Genomic DNA, 20,737 nt, shown 5'->3' on the forward strand with positions numbered 1-20,737 from the left:
GAATGATTCACAGAATCATAAAATCACAGAATCTTAGGAGTTGGAAGGGTCCCCAAGGGCCATCTAGTCCAACCCCCTGCAATGCAGGAATCCTCAGATCAAACATCCAGGACAGAGGGCCACCCAGCCTTTGCTTAAAAACCTCCAGGGAAGGAGAGCTCACAACCTCCCGAGGGAGATTGTTCCACTGTTGAACAGCTCTTAGCGTCAGAAAGTTTTTTCCATATATTTAGTCCGAATCTCCTTTCTTGTAACTTGAAGCCGTTGGTTTGAGTCCTACCGTCTAGAGCAGAAGAAAAGAAGCTTGTTACCTCTTCCCTGTGACAGCCCTTAAGAGATGTGAAGATGGCTACCATATCTCCTCTCAGTCTCCTCTTTTCCAAGCTAAACATACCTAGCGCCTTCAAGCACTCCTCATAAGGCTTTGTTTCCATACCCTTAATCCTCTTGGTTGCCCAACATTCCTTTAAATGGGAGCTAAGAATGTAGATTAAAGGTAAATGTCAACTATCAGATCATACCAACAAAAGCAGTGGTTCCCAATCTTTTTTACCACCCCCTTGGTTCCATAAACTCATCCCCAATGCCCTCTACCCTTCCTCTAAAAGGAATTATTCAGAACAGCCATTTGAAAGACCCACCATGGAATGTAACAACCCAATAAAATTCAAAACAGTAGATTACACATTTTGTTAATCCAGACCTACCAATCAAGTTGTAGCAACCTTAAGCCTGCACAGGGCCAGGGCAGGATTTAGGTTTGATGAGGCCCTAAACTACTGAAGGTAATGGGGCCCTTTATATAAGCAGGCGGGGCCTATTACTTACATCATAGGAGCCTACACAACACTCTTGCTGTATGTAGGTTTTACTTTATTTGTCTTTTATCTTTCATTTTGGAAATGTACATCCAGGTTGTTGTTTTTTCTTTAATTTTTGGGGGGCCCCCAAGAGAGTGGGGCCCTATAGCTTGTTTAGCTTATACGTAGATCCGGCACTGCACAGGGCAACAGCCTACTCCACTTGATGCATCATGATCAGCTGATGTCAAGGAAGCCCCCCTAAAAGATACAGGCTTGATTAGAGTCTGTCATCAAGATGAAAGCCAAATCAATTTGGGCAAAACAGAACCGTGATAGAAAGCAGGATCCAGAAAGCACAGTGTGGCTTTTATTTATGTACCTCCATATGAAAGAACAGAGGCATCTGTGATTTTCTGAAAGAGTAAGGGGTCACATTCAGCAACACGTCCGGCCAAAACAATTGCAGGCTTCAAGGAAAACAGAAGCAGTGAGACCATCAGCCACATCTGCCCGTGGGGTGTTTGCCTGCTCCCCTTCCCCACAAGCAGAGCTGATGATTAATTATTGCAACACATTATTTAACAGCAGCTATAATTAGACCAAGGCAGCCTTTCAACACCTCCTGGAGTAGTTTTAAAAATGGGCCCACAGTTTGCTAGTCCTGTTTTCATTTTAGCTAAATGTGTGCTTTAATATTTCGAACGTGTTGCCAAAGATGGCTGGAGAAGACTCTTTCGAGAGCGTGGAGTGGAGCCAGCCAACGGGGCAGTTCAGCCTCTCCAGCCTGATCCTGGTCAGTCTCCTGCCAAATACCCAAGAATGTGGGAAGTGCCTGCAGGATCAGGCCAATGGCCCCTCTCGTCTACCCTCCAGTTCTCACACTGGCCTTACTGGGAAACCCCAAGCAGAACCTGAGCCCAAGAGCCCTCTTCTCCCCTCCTGTGGCTTCCAGCAACTGGGATGCAGAAGCATTGCTGCCTCTGACCATCGAGGCAGAGCATAACCATTGTGGCTTGCAGCCATCCAAAGCCCTCTCCTCCACATGTAGTCCAGTCCTCATTTAAAGCCACCTAAATTGGTAGCCACCACTGCCTCCTGTGGCGAAAAGTTTCATAGTTTAACAATGCACTGCATATCTCTCCTAGATCTTTCAACGTTCAGCTTCCTTAGGTGCCCACGAGTTCTTGTGCCATGTTGGGGGGAGAGTGGCTAAAGGCCCAACTTGCAAGTTTCTTCTAGATATGGTGAAACCTCCAACTGGTGAGCAAACAGCCTAAAAAAAACCTATTTGAAGGCACTGGGTATCTTTTACAACAATCATAGAAAGGGATCCTTTGGGTTCCCCTTTGGCAGACGAGGCAGCTCTTATTGGAATTGCCCTCCCCAGGGAAACTCACTTGGTGCCAATGGAAATGCCATTTTTGACCCCAACAGAAGACATTTTTTCATTGGCCCAGGAAGTCCGGCATGTCGAGCAGTTGGTTTTAGTGTTTTGTTGTAGCTGTTGCCATCTAGTTATCACCTGGAAAGTTTTGCAATTTTACTGTTCCCTTTTGTATTTTCATTGTATGGGTGAGTTCAGAATATAAATATACCCAACACACATACAAGATCTTCTGCTCTCACAAGCCTGTCACAGTGTAGTGTAACAGATTAAAAATGGGCAACAGTTAATGCTGGAAATCCTAAAATCAGCTTAACTTGGAAGTCAGTCACATCAAACACAGCACAGACTCCTACTTCCAAACAAAAACTCACAGGTTTGGGCTGTGGGTTGCTTGTTTTCCATTTTCAAGTACAGTGGTACCTCGGGTTAAGAACTTAATTCGTTCTGGAGGTCCGTTCTCTTAACCTGAAACTGTTCTTAACCTGAAGCACCACTTTAGCTAATGGGGCCTCCCGCTGCTGCTGCACGATTTCTGTTCTCATCCTGAAACAAAGTTCTTAACCCAAGGTACTATTTCTGGGTTAGCGGAGTCTGTAACCTGAAGTGTATGTAACCTGAGGTACCACTGTAACCACAATTCTCCAGGACAGCAGAAGAGACCGGGAAACAGGGATCCTGAAATTTCAAAACACACCAAATTGCCAAAACACTCTCCTTTGGGAAAGAGTGGTGGTTTGTAGCTAGGGACATCTCAGAAGTGCCTGCCTCTACCCATGGACATCTCCAGCTGAAGCAACACGGATGGTTGGTTGGTTGGTTGGTTGGTTAGTTGGTTAGTTAATTAGTTAGTTAGTTAGTTAGTTACAGTCATACCTTGGATCCTGAACACCTTGGTACTTGGACATTTTGGCTCCCAAACGCCACAAACCCAGAAGTGAGTGTTCTGGTTTGTGAACGTTCTTTGGAACCCGAACGTCCGATGGGGCTTTGGCAGCTTCCAATTGCTCCTGCAGCCAATCAGAAGCTGCACTTTGGTTTCTGAATGTATTGTAAGTCGAACAGGCTGCCAGAATGGATTCCGTTCAGCTTCCAAGGTACAACTGTAGTTGCGTTTTGCTTTTATAGCCCACCTTTTTTATCCAAGGATCTTAAGGATCTCCTCATTTAACCCCCACAACTGTGCGGTAAGGTTTGGCTGAGAGGCAGTGACTGGCCCAAAGTCACTGCCAATGAGTTTCATGGCTAAGTGGGGATTCGAACTCTAGCCTCCCAAAGTCCTAGGTCCAACACCCCAACCGCTGGACCAGGGCAGAAAACACTATGGCAGGAGGGCTGTGGGCCTCAACAACTGCTAGGCTGTTCCTTACATTTCAGTACAGTGGTACCTCTGGATGTGAACGGGATCTGTTCCGGAGCCCCGTTCGCATCCTGAAGCGAACGCAACCTGTGTCTGCGCGGGTCGCGATTCGCCGCTTCCACACATTATGTCCTTTTGAGTGTCTGCGCATGTGCAAGCAGCGAAACCCGGAAGTAACGCGCTCCGTTACTTCCCGGTCACCACAGAGCGTAACCTGAAAACGCTCAACCTGAAGCACATTTAACCTGAGGTATGGCTGTACACTGGTTCCCAAACTCCGCCCCTCCCCCAGCCAACTTGAAAGCTGCTGAGGATCTAGGCAGACCACTTAACAGATTTTTCTGCCTGTTGCAGGAAAGGTTATGAGCTAGGCTAGATGCTGTGTGATTTTTAATTATATGCTTATTGCTTCTTTTATTTCTTACATATTGTTTTTTAGCATACAACTGTTACACAATAAAATATAATATAAAGCAGTAACAATACAATTTAAAATCGATTATGAATAATTTGATGTATGTGCCCATCTTCAGTCACAAATCTACAGACACACCATAGAGCACCTAAAGTAAACTTACATAGTACAGTGGTACCTCTAGTTGCGGACACGATCCATTCCAGGGTGTGGTTCGCACCCCGAAAAGTCCGCAACTAAAGCGGTGCTTCTGCACAAGAGCAGAGCGTGAGAGAGCGCTTCTGTGTCTGCACACACAGCGAAACCCAGAAGTATACACTTCCAGGTTTGCCGCGTTCACAAGCCAAAAAGACGCAACATGAACCTAACACAACACGAGGTATCACTGTAGAAGTCATCCACAGAACAGTTTGGGAGCCCTGTTTTAGTATATACAGTGGTACCTGGGTTCTCAGACTTAATCCGTTCCATTCCGGAAGTCTGTTCCAAAACCAAAGCGTTCCATAACCAAGGCACGTTTTCCCATACAAAGTAATGCAAAATGGATTAATCCATTCCAGACTTTTAAAAACAACCCATAAAACAGCAATTTAACATGGATTTTACTATCTAATGAGACCACTGACCCACAAAATAAAAGCAATAAACAATGTACTGCAGTCACACAAGCAATCCATCAGTAGCTGAACTGGGTTCCACACAGTCACAAAAACAACAAAAAAGAGCCACAAAAATGCAAAATAAATAGCAAAAACTGACAGAGCTCAGCGTAACACTCAAACACAAGTGTGGCACTCAAAACAGAGCACGTTTGGCTTCCAAAAACAGTTCGCAAACCAGAACACTTACTTCCAGGTTTGCAATGTTTAGGTTCCAAGTTGTTTGAGTACCAAGGCGTTTGAGAACCAAGGTACCACTGTATTTCAAAATCCCAAGCTCAGTTTCAGTTTGGGTTTTAGAACCGGTCTCACATTTTAAGAAAGCAGCCCTCCACAGGCCTTCAGGTACCTGGGGGTTTTTTCAGGTCTGCCGACATGTAACTGTTATGAAACAGGTGAAGAAGGTGCTACCCTCCATTTCTTAAAGTAGGCTTCATAACAGCACATTATGAAAAACAGGAAAATAAGCACAGCTCTGAAAGTGCTTCAAATGAGTACCGAGTTTTCCCACAAACATGCGTAACTTTTTCTGTAGAATATTTTAGTACACGAGACAGGCAGCCAAGTGTACATGTGATGGATCTGAAGTTTTGAAAAGCCTCTCCTGAATTCCCTGAGCTTCCTGATCCTCCAAGTTAGTGTCCTACTGTGCTTTTTCATTTAGGCCTTGTAGGATTCATCTTCTTCCACTCAACAACCTTCTGTTTCTCTTGCGCTAATTGTCAACATTATGAGGCGGCCCTTCTCCTCAACTCCCATTATGTTCAGCCCTGATAAGGCATGGGGAAGGCTCACAAACAAGCAGCAAAAGGATTGTTTGAGGATAAATGATAAACAGAACACTCAAGAAGGGTAAACGCAAGAAGCAGTGCTCTGAACTCACCCCCTTTGCCATCTGGCCCCTGCCGCCACCACACCCCCAAACATGATAGTTTACCATTCAGGAAATGATGGCACAGACAAGGGGGAAACCGTTCTACACCCTGATGTAGATGATGACAGCCTGGACGCCATCGTGATGAGGGTGCTGCGTTAGATCCCGGGAAACCGGGCTTGAAATCCCCAGTCAGCCATGACACCACCTGGGTGACCCTGGGCCAGTCAGTTTTTCAGCCTAACCTACCTCACAGGGTTGTTCTGAGGACAACAGTGAGGAGGAGGAGGAGGAGGACTGTGTACACCATCTTGAGCTCCTTGGAGGAAAGGTGGGAAATAAATGCAGTAAGTATGTACATATGTGCGTAAATAAATAAATACTGAACAGGACAGATCAATGATCTGCCTCCAAGTAAGGCAGCACCCTAAGTCCCTCCAAGAGCACTCACACAGGACATCAGGCAAGGACCTCCCTGCTCTGGTGGGAAATGAATGAGCAACAAAAGAAGGCCAAGCAGGCTTGTGCTGCTAATGATCCAAATTTTAAAAGGTGCATATCAGAGGTCAGCAAACTTTTTCCGCAGGGGGCCGGTCCACTCTCCCTCAGACCTTCTGGAGGGCCAGACGATATTAAAAAATATAAAAAGAATTCCTATACACACTGTGTCCTCCCCATACACACCCCAGACCCAGCCGCCTTCTAGGATTGCTGCCTGCCTCATTTGCCGAAGGGCTGGCGGCGGTGGCGCGAAACAGGATTCATCCACGCCTAGAGAAAGAAGGCGCTGCGTTTTACCTCCCCAGGGGCTGCTGCCACCACTGCTGCTGCTTCTTATGAAGTGGGTAGGCAGAGCGAGCTCATCCGCTCCGCTCTCTGGCCCACAGGAGGAAGAGGCCGGCAGCAGACTATATATAAGGGCCTGGTGACTTCTGTTTCAGTGTATCTGAAGAAGTGTGCATGCACACGAAAGCTTATATCAAGAACAAACTTAGGTGCTACTGGACAATTTTTATATTTTGACTGTGTCAGACCAACACAGCTACCTACCAGTAACTTTATTGTGTCATAAGCCTTCAAAGAACACAGCCCACTTCAGACACAATGCTCAGTGATTCTTACAGTCTAATCCTCAAATTTATTCAGAAGCCACACACCCCTCCATTGCAGGATACATGACACTGAGTCACCTGTAAGTGTGCATAGGATTGCAAGCTTACAGTCAGGTTAATCAAAGTAGAAACTTTGGGGAAAACCTTCTGTGCCAACTTTTAAGTGCCTGGTGAAAACTGTTCAATTCTGCCAAGCCTATACAGGTAATTAAGAGGACATCCTTCCACCATGGTTTGCTGATGTCTCTCTTTAACTTTCTTCGTTTTCAGCTTGTTTTTAGCTTTTTGCATGCTTTTACCATACGGTTTTATGTGGGGGCTTTTCTGTAAACCCGCTTCAATATATTTTTACAGTATAGCGATATACAAATATTTTAATAAATAATAGGAAAAATGGTTTTATCATGAATCCCGAATAAATAATAAAGTCTACAGTATGGTGCTTCCAAAGCCTGTGGACGGAGACTTTTGGTGACAAAGCCTGAAACAACTGCACCCAAGTAGAGTCTTGCCTATGAAACTTCAGCCAAAGAAAAGTCCTTGGTCTTTTAAGGCAGCCTTGCATTTAGGGACTGGCCTGACAGCCACAGGAGACTGGGAGCTGCATGAGGGCAAATGAGGCAGGCTGGTGGTGGAGGAGGAAGCAAGTGGCTGATCCATCCTCCGTGCCCAGCACAAAAGACCTCTCTTCCATGTCCAGTAATGAAATGCAGGAGGCTGCTCCAGGAGGGACGGGGGGGGGATCAGCCCCCAGCAGGATAGTAAAAAGGGTTTGCAGACTAGTAACTTTTATGGGCTTATTTACAAGGCTGCTTGAAGGTGCCAAAGGAATCCTACATCTTGGTGACGGGGGTAGGAGGTATAGTTCTTTACTTCTGCAACAAAAGCTCTAGGACGGGGAACTGAAATGGGCATCTTTCTTTCTAAACAATATCCATACTTTATTCAAATTTGGGGTTTAAAGGCTGTATAATGTTTGAAGCTTTACTAAAATTATATAATAGGTTTTAAAAGAGAACTGAGCAAATTAATAGAAGATAAAACTATCAGTGGCTGCTAGCCACAATTGTTATGTTCCCCCTTCACTGTCAGCAGCAGTGGGCTTCTAAATACCAAGTGCTGAGAACCACAAATGGGGAGAGTTCTGTTGCTGTCACTCAGGGCCATTGGCCTGATCCAGCCATTGGTCTTCCAATGTTCTTATTCACCTTGTTTCATGCCATGCTTCCTGACACAGGAAGGCAGGCTAACCTAGTGAACTATCTGGACTTGCAGTTGGGTATCTTCTTCCAAATGCACCCTGAGCAGACATAGAAGAGTAATACAGTGGTACCTCGGGTTAAGAACTTAATTTGTTCTGGAGGTCTGTTCTTAACCTGAAGCACCACTTTAGCTAATGGGGCCTCCTGCTGCTACCGCACCGCCAGAGCACGATTTCTGTTCTCATCCTGAAGCAAAGTTCTTAACCCGAGGTACTATTTCTGGGTTAGCGGAGTCTGTAACCTGAAGCGTATGTAACCTGAAATGGATGTAACCCGAGGTACCACTGTACTGGCTATGAGAACCAAGTATCAAATCTTAACAACATTCAAGTATGAATTTAGGACAGTGATCCAAGGTACCCTTGCACCAAACACAGAGCTAGAGAGAAACCAAGTTCTTAAGCACAAATCCTGCACTTAGTGAGGGCGGTTAGTTTATAAGTGCAAACAAGAACAACCAGGCAGCTGGGATACATCCAGTCTTAGCTGAAAAGGGCTGTGTGTTGTAGCTCTAATATTCACTGCTCTGACGTTCACTGAATATTTTGGAACCCAGGTAAGACTGGAACCCAAATAATGCAGGTTCCCCAGCAACAGCAGACACAGGCAAGTCTTATTCTTTCTGAACCGATTAACACTTTCCCTTGAGAAGCTATGTAGAGCCTTCCTGGGTGACACCTAAAGTGAAAAAATAGGTCAGTTTCGCTCAGCTCCTGCCACTATTGCCTGAAAAAGCAGCAGACTACAGTTACTCAGCAAGGAAGAGACTGAAAATGTTTTGGGAATGAAATGAAGAAGGAAATGGTGGGAGAAGGAATGCTGACCGTGGTGAGCAAGGCTGATGGGAAGTGGAATCCAGCAGAACCCGATTCCCTGGCTTCTACAACGGGGAAAAATTCAGCTGCAGCACACTGTCAAGAAACAGTTCGTCTGCCATTTGCTTTTAATATACTTTGGCCCTCTAAAGCGCACTGTCATATATATTTAAAAGTGCTGAGTTTGCTATCCATCTTTCAAAGCCTTGGCTAGGAACCTTGCTCAAACACTAGATTCCGGATTTCAGCAGCATTCTATTCTAAGTTGATTTAAGTCTGGGGTGAAGAGCCTGTGGCCTTTGGGCCTAATTAGGTCTGCACAGGTCCTACTTCGACCCACGAGACCCTCTACCCCAAGAGCAAACTCACCTGCTCCACACCTAACATCATATATGATGTCAGGCACATAAGGAAAAGGAAAAGGGACAACTAGGAGCTAATAGTGAGCTCCTGGTTATTTCTTTTCAGGTAGAGCTCAGTGACTTGACTGCACCAGTCAGCTGACAGAGCCACTGCACTAAGGTGTTCCTCACTGGGAGCTTCCTAGAACAGCCCAGGGGGGTCACTGTCAGCAGCTGATCAGCGCTATCAGAAACCTGTGCTCCATGCATCTGCAGGCACAGTTTGGATTTGAACTGCACCTGCAACCTGACTTTTAAGAACATGAAAACAGCCTGCTAGATGAGGTCAGTGGCTCATGTAGTCCAGCATCCTTTTTTCCACAGTGGTCAACTGGATGCCTGTGAGAAACCAGAGATCAGAATTCTGAAGAGCATTCTCCTCTTCTGTGGTTTCTAACCATCGGCATTTGGAAGCTTTGCTGGCTCTAACTGTGGACAGAGCATATCCATTGTGGCCAGGAGCCACTCCTCCTCCTCCTCCTCCTCCTCCTCCTCCTCCTCCATGAATTTGTCCAATCCTCTTTTAAAGCCACGCATGTTGGTGTCCATCACTGCTTCCTGGGAGACGAAGCTCCACTGTTGACTATGCATTGCATGGACAAGGATTCTCTTTTATCCGTCATGAAACTTCCAACATTCAGCTTCATGGGATGTCCATTAGTTCTAGCGTTACAAGAAAGGAAGAAAAACTTTTCTCCATCCACTATCTCCATGCCATGCATAATTTTATAAACGTCTATCATGTTGCCTCTTGCTTGCCTTTTTAGTATAGAGTCTCCACCTGACTTTAGTTTAAAGGGACCTGCTATTACCTACAGTAAGAGTCCCTCTGAACTTTGGCAGGTGGGAGGGAGCGTACAGGGGAAGAGTAATAAGGATCCAACGCCCACTCAGTATACTGCTTTCTAGGTGGACCTCCTCACAGCATGGTTTATATCATACTATTAAAACAAAGAGCATCAGTACCCTCGTACCTACGGAACCGCCTCTTCTGGTATGCCCCACGGAGGACCTTACGGTCTGCTAACAACAACACCTTGAAGATCCCGGGCCCCAGGGAAATTAGACTGGCCTCAACTAGAGCCAGGGCCTTTTTGGCCATGGCCCCGGCCTGGTGGAACGCTCTCCCACAAGAAACCAGGGCCCTGTGGGATTTGACATCTTTCTGCAAAACGGAGCTGTTCCGCCAGGCCTTTGGGCAGGATGCCGTTTGACTTACTTTCCTTTGTATAAAACAAGCCCAAAGGAGCCCCCAAGTCGCTCACGGGTCCTTGTATGATCAGTGGAGACAGTCGGTCTTGGCAAGCACTAACCACTCTCAGTGTCAACCTGATAATTGCCACCTGCCCAGATTTTAACTTGTCTGAATTAATTTTAAGATGCATTTTAATTAATTGATGTCTGTTTTTATGCATATTGTGTTGTTTTGTGATGTTAGCCGCTCTGAGCCCAGCCTCGACCAGGGAGGGCAGGATACAAATTAAATTATTATTATTATTATTATTATTATTATTATTATTATTATTATTACTGGTTACTTAGGAGATCACTTTACCCCACGGATGCCCAAGCAACCACTTCAATCAGCAGAATTGGCACTACTACAGTTGCCACATAATACCATTCAGCATTTTTAATAACTCAAATTCTTAGTGTGGCCACACCAACACTTGGAACTCCCTGCCTACTGAGACCAAGCAGCTGTCATCACTTTGTAGACTGCTTTGAGCTTTTTTACGAACAAATTGTGTATAAATTTTTTGAAATAAAATGAATGAAATTACACAAAGCTGCAGATGGGAGCAAGAACCCCTTTTTTGCTTCCCCTCCCCTCTGCTCAGGGCAGGGTGGTTCTTCAGAAGACCCTATGGTGCCAAACTGTGGAAGGGCTGGGTTACTGCCAACACATTCTAATTCTGAGCATCCAAGATTGTTAAGGGATCTAGCACAAGATGCTGTGAACAGCCGACTCGCATTACTAGCCCTCTCAAGTATCACCTGTTAATTTAAAGATTCTATTTACAAGCCTGGTCAGCTTTCATGGTTGTCTTTAAAGGCACAGCTGGACAGGCCCACGCTTCCCAGTGTTGAATTTAGGTTGAGTAAATAATTCACTGGCCACAGCATTCCTTGCTCTGGTCCAGCTTCTCCTTTCCACAAGTTTATGCTGGAAACAAGGAAATAACTAAAGACCTGCAGTAAAATATGTCAAAATAAAGTGAGAATAAACTCAGCCCCACCCACCCCATTATCTTACTCAATGTAACCTGCGGTCCCAGCCTCCCCACTCTCATTCAGGGATCTCAGGCCCTCAGGAGTCATGGGGGTGGTCTGTGTGCAAGGAGCTGAAAGTGAAAAGGGGGGGTGTAAGAGGGGGCCACAGAATAAGGGGAGGAGGAGTCACTGATATTGGGGGTGATCTGTATGTAAGGGGGAGTTGAGAAAAGCAGGGGAGGGGGGAAGGAAAAAGGGGGTTAAGATGAAAATGAAGGTGCAAAGGAGTTTTTGCAAAAGAGGCGGCGGCCAGAGAATGGGGTCAAGATTAAAGTAGGGGTACAAAAGGGTCTGCAGGAATAGGAAGGGATGGTGGCTTCATAACTGGGCAGAAGGGGTAATTAGTTGCAATGTGTGGAATGTGCAGGTTATCATGGGGTGGCGTGTTTGCAGGGGGGTGCAGAAAAAGTGCTGTCTTCACCTGCCAACCCCCTCTCTCTCACGGATTCCTTCTCACAGGACAGTTGGTATTAAATGGCCTGTGGTGCGGAAAGGCGTAATCTGTTACCAATTTCACATTCTGAGATTTCACATATCTCTCGTAACAGTTTACATAGCCCTTGACCTCTCAATCCAAATATCTTGTTTTAATTGCTAGATTGTTTTAATGAGATTGTTTTATTGCATATTTTAATTACTGATATTATAGTCGAATGTTTGTGTAACTAGTTTTTTATACTTTGTAAACCACTTAGAAGTCTATTTGGGCATTGAGCAGTATCTAAATTAACATAAAAAACCCAACAGCATAGCATTTCCAAACTACCCTCTTTTCCAGAGATGAACATCTCACTCTGCCCATTGCTAAACATTATATTCTCACAAGCTATGCTATATTTTACTGCTCTGATGTGGCTTCCTCCTTCTCCCCACCACAGTTGAAAACAAATTGAGCAATATCCAAGAAAACGAATGACCCACCCATGTATTTTTCAGGCATAAGAAAAAGTGTTCAGAGTTCCCCTGCTTAGCCACAGATCCTTACTTCCTGTTGAACTTTATTTCTTAACAAAAATCAATTAGCAGCACAAACCTGGCTTAAGGGCACTTGCCCAAATTAACCCGTATCAATTCACCATGCCGCTCCATAAGCACCTCAGATGCCATGGCAACAGACCCCCCCCCCCCCAATATACAGGTCTGGGGCTGGAACCACACTCTTAATGCCAAAGTTGAAGTGCTTAAGTCACAGCAGATGGACAGTGCACGTCAGGAAGAGCAAGCAGGTTTGCAAATAACCCAAGCTGCACTGCAGGGATGAGATATGGATCTGAATCTTCAAGCTAGCCAGGCCATGCATCAAATTTAAACTGAAGTTACAGTATGACCCAATACATCAGTCTTCAACTAGCAAGGGCCCTCCAGATGCTATGGGCTACAATTTCCATCAGCACCAGCATATATGGCAATGCTCCCTCATCATATAATGATGCTAGCTGGGGATGATGGGATTTGTAGTCAAAAAATCTAGAAGGTGCCAGGTTGGTCGCACTTCATTATAGTAGCTCACAAGTATGCAGCAAAGGTTGCGCTTCACTGTGCACACGAAGGTGAAAAGGCAGTGCCAATTCAGAATGCAGAGGTTTGTCTCCTAGTTGCTGTCTGGGGCAGGAATAGCCCAACATGGGAGCCTCCAGACACTGGCTACTAGTTATGATGGCAATAGTAGCTCCTATATCAGAGGCATTATGCCTCCAAACACCACTTGCTGCAGATCATGAAGGGAAGAGCTCATGTCCTGCTTGCAGGTTTCCCATAAGAATGTGACTGGCCACCATGAGAACACAACACTGCACAAAATGGGCCCTTGGTCTGATTCACAAGGGCTGCTCTTAAGTTCTAGTGTTGTTGGACTCCAGCTTATTTAAGTTCCATGCAACATGGACAATGAAAGGTATACTCTAGCAGCATCCACATTGGCTAACCCTGGTCTGGGGACTTATATCTGCCCTCCTCTGATTCAGCACCCAGGACTTAACCAGAAAAACAGGATCTTGGATCTCAGCAATTCTCTGAAATCACAACTCAATGACTCCTTCTCTCAAACTTCTGCTCATCTGTCCCGCTAAATGATCCTTTCTTTGAGCTCCTCTTGAGAGAAGAAATTCTGAACTGGCCAGGACTCTGAAGACACAGAGAAATTAGGTTTAGGGGCCTCTGAAAAACCACCTCCAGATAGCAAAAGCGAAAGAGAATCAAACAGAAGCCAAAGGAACAACACGCTGACACATGGAACAACATAGGCTGTTGAAATCACCAAAAACTTGCGGTACATTTTTCAGGCAATTCTATTATTCCCAGCTTTAAGTAGCCCAAGTTAGTCAACCCATAAAATTTACTTAAGCTATTTATAATCCTCAGTATCCTGACACAGTGAAATTTAATATGGGTCTCATGTCTTAGTCAGTCCCAGAGTTCTCATAGCCCTTAAGTGTTAATAAATCTGGGGGTCTGAACACAAGTGGAGGGAGTAAGCAGTTCTGTGAGGCTGAGCAGAAACTCAAGCTCCCAGTTGCCTTATTAACACTTTTTGTTTCCCTTTGCAATCTAAAAAACAAGTGTGTTGGGGGTAATTTACGGAAAGATTTTTGGCCCCTCGCAGAGCACAAGTTCTTACAGTTTGAGGATCTTCCGCATTTTACAATCATTCTCAGCAAGAACATCTCCTTGCCTCTGGTTTCTGGACAATCATTAACTGCCCATCCAGAAGCGACCTCTCTACACAGTAAAGAGTGGAAAGCTTGTTTTTTTCCTCGAAAGATTGGAGATATAAAGGAAGTCACACGATCCCTCTGTCATTGAACAGAACTTGGATTGGAGTAGCCTATGTAAGACTCCAAGATTCACAGATGCTCTTCCAGAGATTTTCCAGTGGCTACAGAATGGCTGGACTTAATCTGTGTGGTTGAAGATTACAGAAAACCACTTCACAGTGTGGTTTCAAACTTCCTAATCCAGCCAAGATATTTCTAGGAGTGAGTCCACAGCATTATAATGGATTATAAGCACTCACTTCTCCCCTGTACCAAAAGGCATATTTTCTGACCCCTACTATATTTGTTTAGGACACAGGCGGTTTCTAAAGACAGCCAATCTACAAACCTTTTATAGCTTTCAAGGTCAAGCTACGACCACAAGAGCAACCAGGGAACCATGATACTGGCAGCACAGACTGTAAATTCTTGTTATGACCGAAGAAAAGTCCACTAGCTAAGGAACCGATTGTCTAACACTGCCCTACTATTTCTAGGTAGATTTCAAATATTGTCCCACAGAGAGTGTCTGATGAAACTATTTGCCCTAGGAACTTTCCTGACTTGCTCAGTTATGTTAGTGGAGAGAAATGTAGGTGTGTGCAGGTATACACAGGTGTACACACAATTTCCCATATATAGCAGAACAGATGCAACAGTCCCCAAAGATGTTACCTTTCTTTGTCGTGATTTTCAGCCCACTGCTAACACAGGGAGCATGCTGTCTACACCAAGCAGATCTTGAGAGGGCGGACTGCTATGAAATTCAGCAACTAATATAAATGGCACAAACTTCTAGACCTGCTTTCCCGCCGCTGATGCCACCCAGATGTTTGAACTACATCAACCCCAGCCAGCACAGATGTGCTGGTAAGGATTAATAAATGCTGTAGTCAAAAACAGTTGAAGTGCACCAAGTAAGAGAAGGCTGCTCAAGACCACAGTCAATCAATTCGGACTAACTTACCAGCAACAGCTAATAGCGCATGAAACTGATTGGCAGGACTCTGGAAACTGACTGGCAGAAGACAAGCCCAAACCTGCACTTTAATAAGAGTATCCCATTTTTGTTCCTACAAACAGCCATGGCTACTTCCAGGTGAATTTCATCTAATCACTCTGAGGCTGGATAAACCATCTGGCTGCTCCAGACAACTCAAGCCAAGCTGGAGAAGTAAAGCTGTAAGCTGTAGATAAAAATTTTCTCCCAGCTCCCATTTTTGCAAAAGCAATTTATCAAAGCCAGCAGAATCAAACTTCCAGACAGTGGCTGCACACACAGCCAAAGAAAGTCCTGCAATATCCTAGGTGTATGTGGAAGTCTCAAGGATCCTGAAGACCAGAACACCAGCTATTTTCTCTCCCCTCTGCTCATCCAAACCCTATGGAGTTTAGGAAGAAGAACCCACCCAATGAAGATTAGCTGGATGAGAATGAGAAACAGGTCGTTCTGCTAAAGCAGCTCCTTCCCCCTCTTTCTTGCCTGCTGGCGAAGCCTATGTCACCTGAATGCTAGCAGAAGCCACTTTTGCCACCCTTCTGGTGTCACCTTTTCTCTTCTTTCAAAACCATCCATTTGTGCAAATGCTCAGAATGTGACAGGAGCCTTTCCCAGGGCAATGAAGCTCCTTGACCAGGCAGCTTGCCCTGCTCCTGCCTCTTCAGGGCTTGTTGGCATGAAAGAAGAAATGCAGGAGGGGGCAGGAACACAAAGACACATCCCCGTTCACTCAGTGAAGGTTGTGCAGCACCTCAGGTACACCACATTCACTTCCCATGAAACACTTTATACAAGGGGGTGGGGAGCGCAGCATCTGGAACTTTGGAAGAAAGACAGACATCTGCATCAGCCGCTGCTTTGCAACTTGAATTTAAGACACACACATGTGTAAACACAACTGAGCAGGTAAAATACCAAATTCTGAAAGAGTTATCTCTAATGCTAACTCCAAAAAAATAGGTACTCCCTATTTATCTATTAGCAGAGAGAATATTTTATCTCTGCTGATCACGTGTATGTCCACACATACATAAAGAAAACAGCTTCAGGTAGCTAACCGTGTTGGTCTGACGCAGTCGAATATATTAAAAAATTGTCCAGTAGCACCTTAGAGACCAACTAAGTTAGTTCTAGTTATAAGCTTCCGTGTGCATGAACACTTCTTCAGATACACTGAAACAGAAGTCACCAGACCCTTATATATAGTGAGAGGGTGGGGTGGTTTGCAAAAGGGTAGTAGGAGATGGGTGACTGACTCAATGGGTATGGTCAACCTGTGGAGGAATGTTAATGACTGCAATTAGTCCTACAGGAAAAAGCAAGGGATAGTATGCAGATGACCAAAAATAGCTTTAGCAGTGTCAACAGGTTCACCATACCCATTGAGTCAATCACCCACCTCCTACCACCCTTCTGGGAAAAACCCCACTCCATGCTCCCACTATATATATGGGTCTGGTGTCTTCTGTTTCAGTGTATCTGAAGAAGTGTGCATGCACACGAAAGCTTATATCAACAAACAACTTAGTTGGTCTCTAAGGTGCTACTGGGCAATTTTTTTAATTTTTTTGTTTATAAAGAAAACATTCCTTCATATTTAACAAAACATGGTGGGATGGGAGGAAGCGGTGCAGTCACATACATATACCCCAAAACACATTTTTGACTCTCTACACACTTTCAAAGAGGAGGAAAAGCTGCCTGTCTCCTCTTCCTACACATTATGGATGCTTCTCTCTTTACAAACACGGAGAAAGACGTCTCCCAAAGCCAGATGCAAGTGAGAAAAACCACAGATATTTGCAGTGCCCTGGGTCACTCATTGCATGAGGAGTTGCCTAAACAGGACACCTAGAAAGACAGGGCAGGGTGGAGTCAGAAGAACTGAAATAAATGGGTTTTCTGAGGTTTTCTTCAAGAGGGCAGGTGCACTTAAACATGACCCCCCCCCCGCACACTGCTGCTTCGGTGTGGGTGCCTCTTGCCCATTCAGTGGGTTTCCCAGGAAGGGGAGAGAAGACCCCCTCCCCCCCCCGCCCCACATGCTCTCTATATAATACACATATACACCCACCGTGCCCCCAGGGGCACACACTCCCGGGGGGAGGGGCAGCTCCCAGGTTGAGGGGGGCTTCTCCTCATTCCCTCCGGGGGAGAATTATTATTATTACGGTATTACTATTACTCCTCCTCCTCCTCCTCAAAAGGGGGTTCTGAGTTTTCCTTCCAGAGGGTCGCTGGACTCCCACGCCAAACCCACCTGCCCCCCTGCTGCGAGCGCCCCTCGCCCATTATGTGGGTTTCCCAAGACCGCCCCCTCCCCACATACTCCCCGCTATAGAGACAGACAGACAGACAGACACAGAGGGATGGATGGATCTCTCTCCCTCGCGCGCGCGCACCCTGCCCCTCCCCCCCCCACAGGGGCGCGCTCCCGTCCTGGGGGGCTCCTGCTCCTCCTCCTCCTCCTCACTCACTTAATGCGGGACCCCATGGTCTGTAAGGGGCCGCATGGGCCCCGGGCAGGGCGGGCGGTGGGACTTCCGGGGTCTGGCCGGGCTCGGTCACTCCATCCCGCCCGGGCGCCGGGCTGAGTCCGGAGCGCGACCGGCCGACGGACCGAGGCGAGCAGGCGGGCGAGCAGGGAGGGGGAGGCGGGCCGGATGCGCTTTGGCGCGGGGCACGCCGGGAGTTGTAGTCCCGCCATGCCGGAAGCCGGAGGCCAACCCGCCTCGCCTCCTTTTCAAGCGGCGGCGGCCGGCGCGGCTCGTGTGCCATTGGCCCCGCGGGGACGACGCCTGCTTCGCCGGCGCGCAAGCGTTCCCCTGGGCATGTGCAAAGTGCGCTTAGGTTTCCCGGGGGGGTATTTCAAGGGTACGCAGCGCCAGCAGCTTCCCACCCCCCAAATAAATAAATAAATAAATAAGGAATTGTGGTCCTGGCTGTAACAACTTCATGGTGAGCGCAGGCACCTTTTTTCCTTAAAAAGAAGAAAAAGAGTACAGTACTGCTTATAATAACAATTCCCGCTCTGCCGCTGAATAAACTACCCCGTTTTGCTGCTTCTCCAGCCCATAATAATGAGTTTAACCTCGCCATAACCAGAAACAATCCCAAGTCAAGGATTCTGTGTGTTGACGCCCGCTTCGCCTGAGCATGTGCAAAGTGCGCTTAGGTTTCCCGGGCGTATTTCAAGGATACGCGGCACCAGCAGCTTCCCCCCCCCCCAAGTCAAGGATTCTGTGTCAGTGTGTGCACATAGATAATAAGATTTGTATACCACCCTTCATCCGTGGATCCCACTCAGCGACTGTGAACCAAGAAGGGCTCCCTTTCACCCAAGGAAGTAGTGTTCACCTGGAAGAACGTGCAGAAAAATCGGAGATGGGGAAACAACATTTTGTGTTCAAGCATCCTTGAACATTATTTATTTATTTATACACTGCCTTTTTCTCTAAGGAGACTCATGGTAACTTACAGGTAAAAATAACTGCTAAAAACTGGGAGGGGGGGCAATCATCAAAATACAAATAAACATGGATAGAATTAAAGCTGCATATATGCATGTGGATAATTACAATAAAAACAGCACAGAACCAGCCCTTTCAGTAACAGCAGCCAGTTCCCAAAAGCCTGCTGGATCAAGAAGTTATTTGCCAGTCTGGCTTCCTAGGCAGGGAGTTCCAAAGCTGTCTAGGAGCTGCCACCACGGAGAAGGCCCTCTCCCTCTTGTATAGGGATCTGCTGTTAAGTAATGTATGTTTGTTGAGTTTTGTTTATTCATTCACAAAGTCGGCTTTTGTTTTGAAACCTGGAGGTAAGGAGTCTGGGTGCATTTTCTTTGTGGAATGAAGTGTTAAAAATGGTACAGTGGTACCGCAGGTTAAGTACTTAATTCGTTCCGGAGGTCCGTTCTTAACCTGAAACTGTTCTTAACTTGAAGCACCACTTTAGCTAATGGGGCCTTCTGCCACCGTGCCGCCAGAGCATGCTTTCTGTTCTCATCCTGAAGCAAAGTTCTTAACCCGAGCTACTATTTCTGGGTTAGCGGAGTCTGTAACCTGAAGCGTCTGTAACCCGAGGTACCACTGTATGTTGTTGTTGTTGTTGTTTTAAAAAAAGCTCTTGATACTTTCAGGGGGCTGGAGAAGAGACGTGCCATCATTTCCCTCCCCAAGATTTCCCTTTTGCTACTGTCAGCCTTCTCAGGAGTATGGCAGCTATAAGTGACCTACCCCTCACATCTGAACAGCATGTAGGCCAGGCTCCTATAGCAGTGCAGTCGTACCTTGGATCCCGAACATCTTGCAAGTCGAACATTTTGGCTCTCGAATGCCGCAAACCCAGAAGTGAATGTTACAGTTTGCGAACGCTCTTTGGAACCCAGGGCTTCCACAACTTCCGATTGGCTGCAGGAAGCCGCACCTTGGTTTACAAACGTTTTGGAATTCAAATGGACTTCTGGAAAGGATTCCATTTGACTTCCGAGGTACCACTGTACCAGAAACTTTCTTGTGGGAAACAGCATATAAGGAAAATCAATCAGTTGTTGCTGTGCTCTGAGCATGTGCAGAGTGCTTTTTTTTTCTCCGACAAGAAGCAGCTTTTGAAACTAACTCATGGGACTTCCGCCTGTTGCAAAGTCATCATTGCCATTTCTGCAGTAAAAACTTGCGCTGCATTTTTGCAAGGGCATCAACACCAGAAGCCACTGCAAGAGCCAGCGCCCTGCAGATTAGACAAAAGTTCCCATGTGCTAATGCAGCTGTGCATGCGCTCCCATTCGCTCTGCATCCAGTGCGCCCCTGCTGGTTTGGGAAGTGGTATGCACACCCCGAAAGCCACAATCCACCACCTATACTATAGTTTCGTATGAAAGGCTGTGTTTTGGTGTGTGTTTCCCTAAACCCAGTTCAACATTTACTTAAAAGTCCCACTCAGTGCAATGGGGCTTACTCCAAAGTAAGTGTACAGGACTGGAACTAAAAAGTTCAAACCAGCATTTTGAATTGGCCTTTTAAAATAACATTTTTGCTTCTTTCTTAGGGCAGCAAATGAATCAATAAAAATGCAAGTGGTACTTTAAAAAAAATTAAAAATAGCAGATGGCCTGCCTGGAGGATTAGGGAAAGGGAAAGATTGACAGATGAACCCAGTGTGTTCACTTTGCTGATATGTGTGCCTGTCATTCAAATTATGAGAGCTATGGAAAGCCAAGCTTGCTCCACTGCTACAGTATCTGAGGCAAGTCCTCTTTTTATGTTGTGTTTGTCTTCTTTGTGCTCTGTTTTTGCCACTGACACCTTGGAACAACAGTTGTTATTATTCAGTTCCTGAACATTTTTATTTTCCGTGCTAAAAGTACCATCTGCCTCTTTTGAAGAAAGGGTCTCCTTGAAGTCTGGGAAAGTACCCTGGCATCTTGTCTATTCTGAATGACAGACACTCCGCCAAGTTGCATTCTAGACGGGGTTACATTTTTTATGTTTCTTAAAACATGAAAATATTGGGTTTGACAGTTTGGTAGTAACAGCTGGTGATTTTGAGAGACCCAGAATGCACATCCACTTCCGAGTGAGTTCACATGGAGCAGAGGCACCTCTGGAATAGTTTCCATGCAGAGCA

General features: G+C 45.9%; 1 protein-coding gene across 8 annotated transcripts in view; it reads right to left on the reverse strand.

The window, feature by feature from the left end:
* DENND1A (DENN domain containing 1A) overlaps positions 1-17,755 on the reverse strand; it is a 269,468-nt gene extending 251,713 nt beyond the window's left edge. For all 8 annotated transcript variants that reach the window (XM_081847502.1, XM_081847498.1, XM_081847500.1 and 5 more), the window contains exon 1: positions 17,590-17,755. In XM_081847502.1, coding sequence (XP_081703628.1) covers positions 17,590-17,606 — 17 coding nt within the window. In that variant the 5' untranslated portion in view covers positions 17,607-17,755. The remainder of the gene's footprint in view (positions 1-17,589) is intronic.
* Positions 17,756-20,737: the final 2,982 nt, after the last annotated feature.

This window comes from Podarcis erhardii (genome assembly GCF_964252035.2).
Source record: "Podarcis erhardii genome assembly, chromosome: Z".
Taxonomy (NCBI): domain Eukaryota; kingdom Metazoa; phylum Chordata; class Lepidosauria; order Squamata; family Lacertidae; genus Podarcis; species Podarcis erhardii.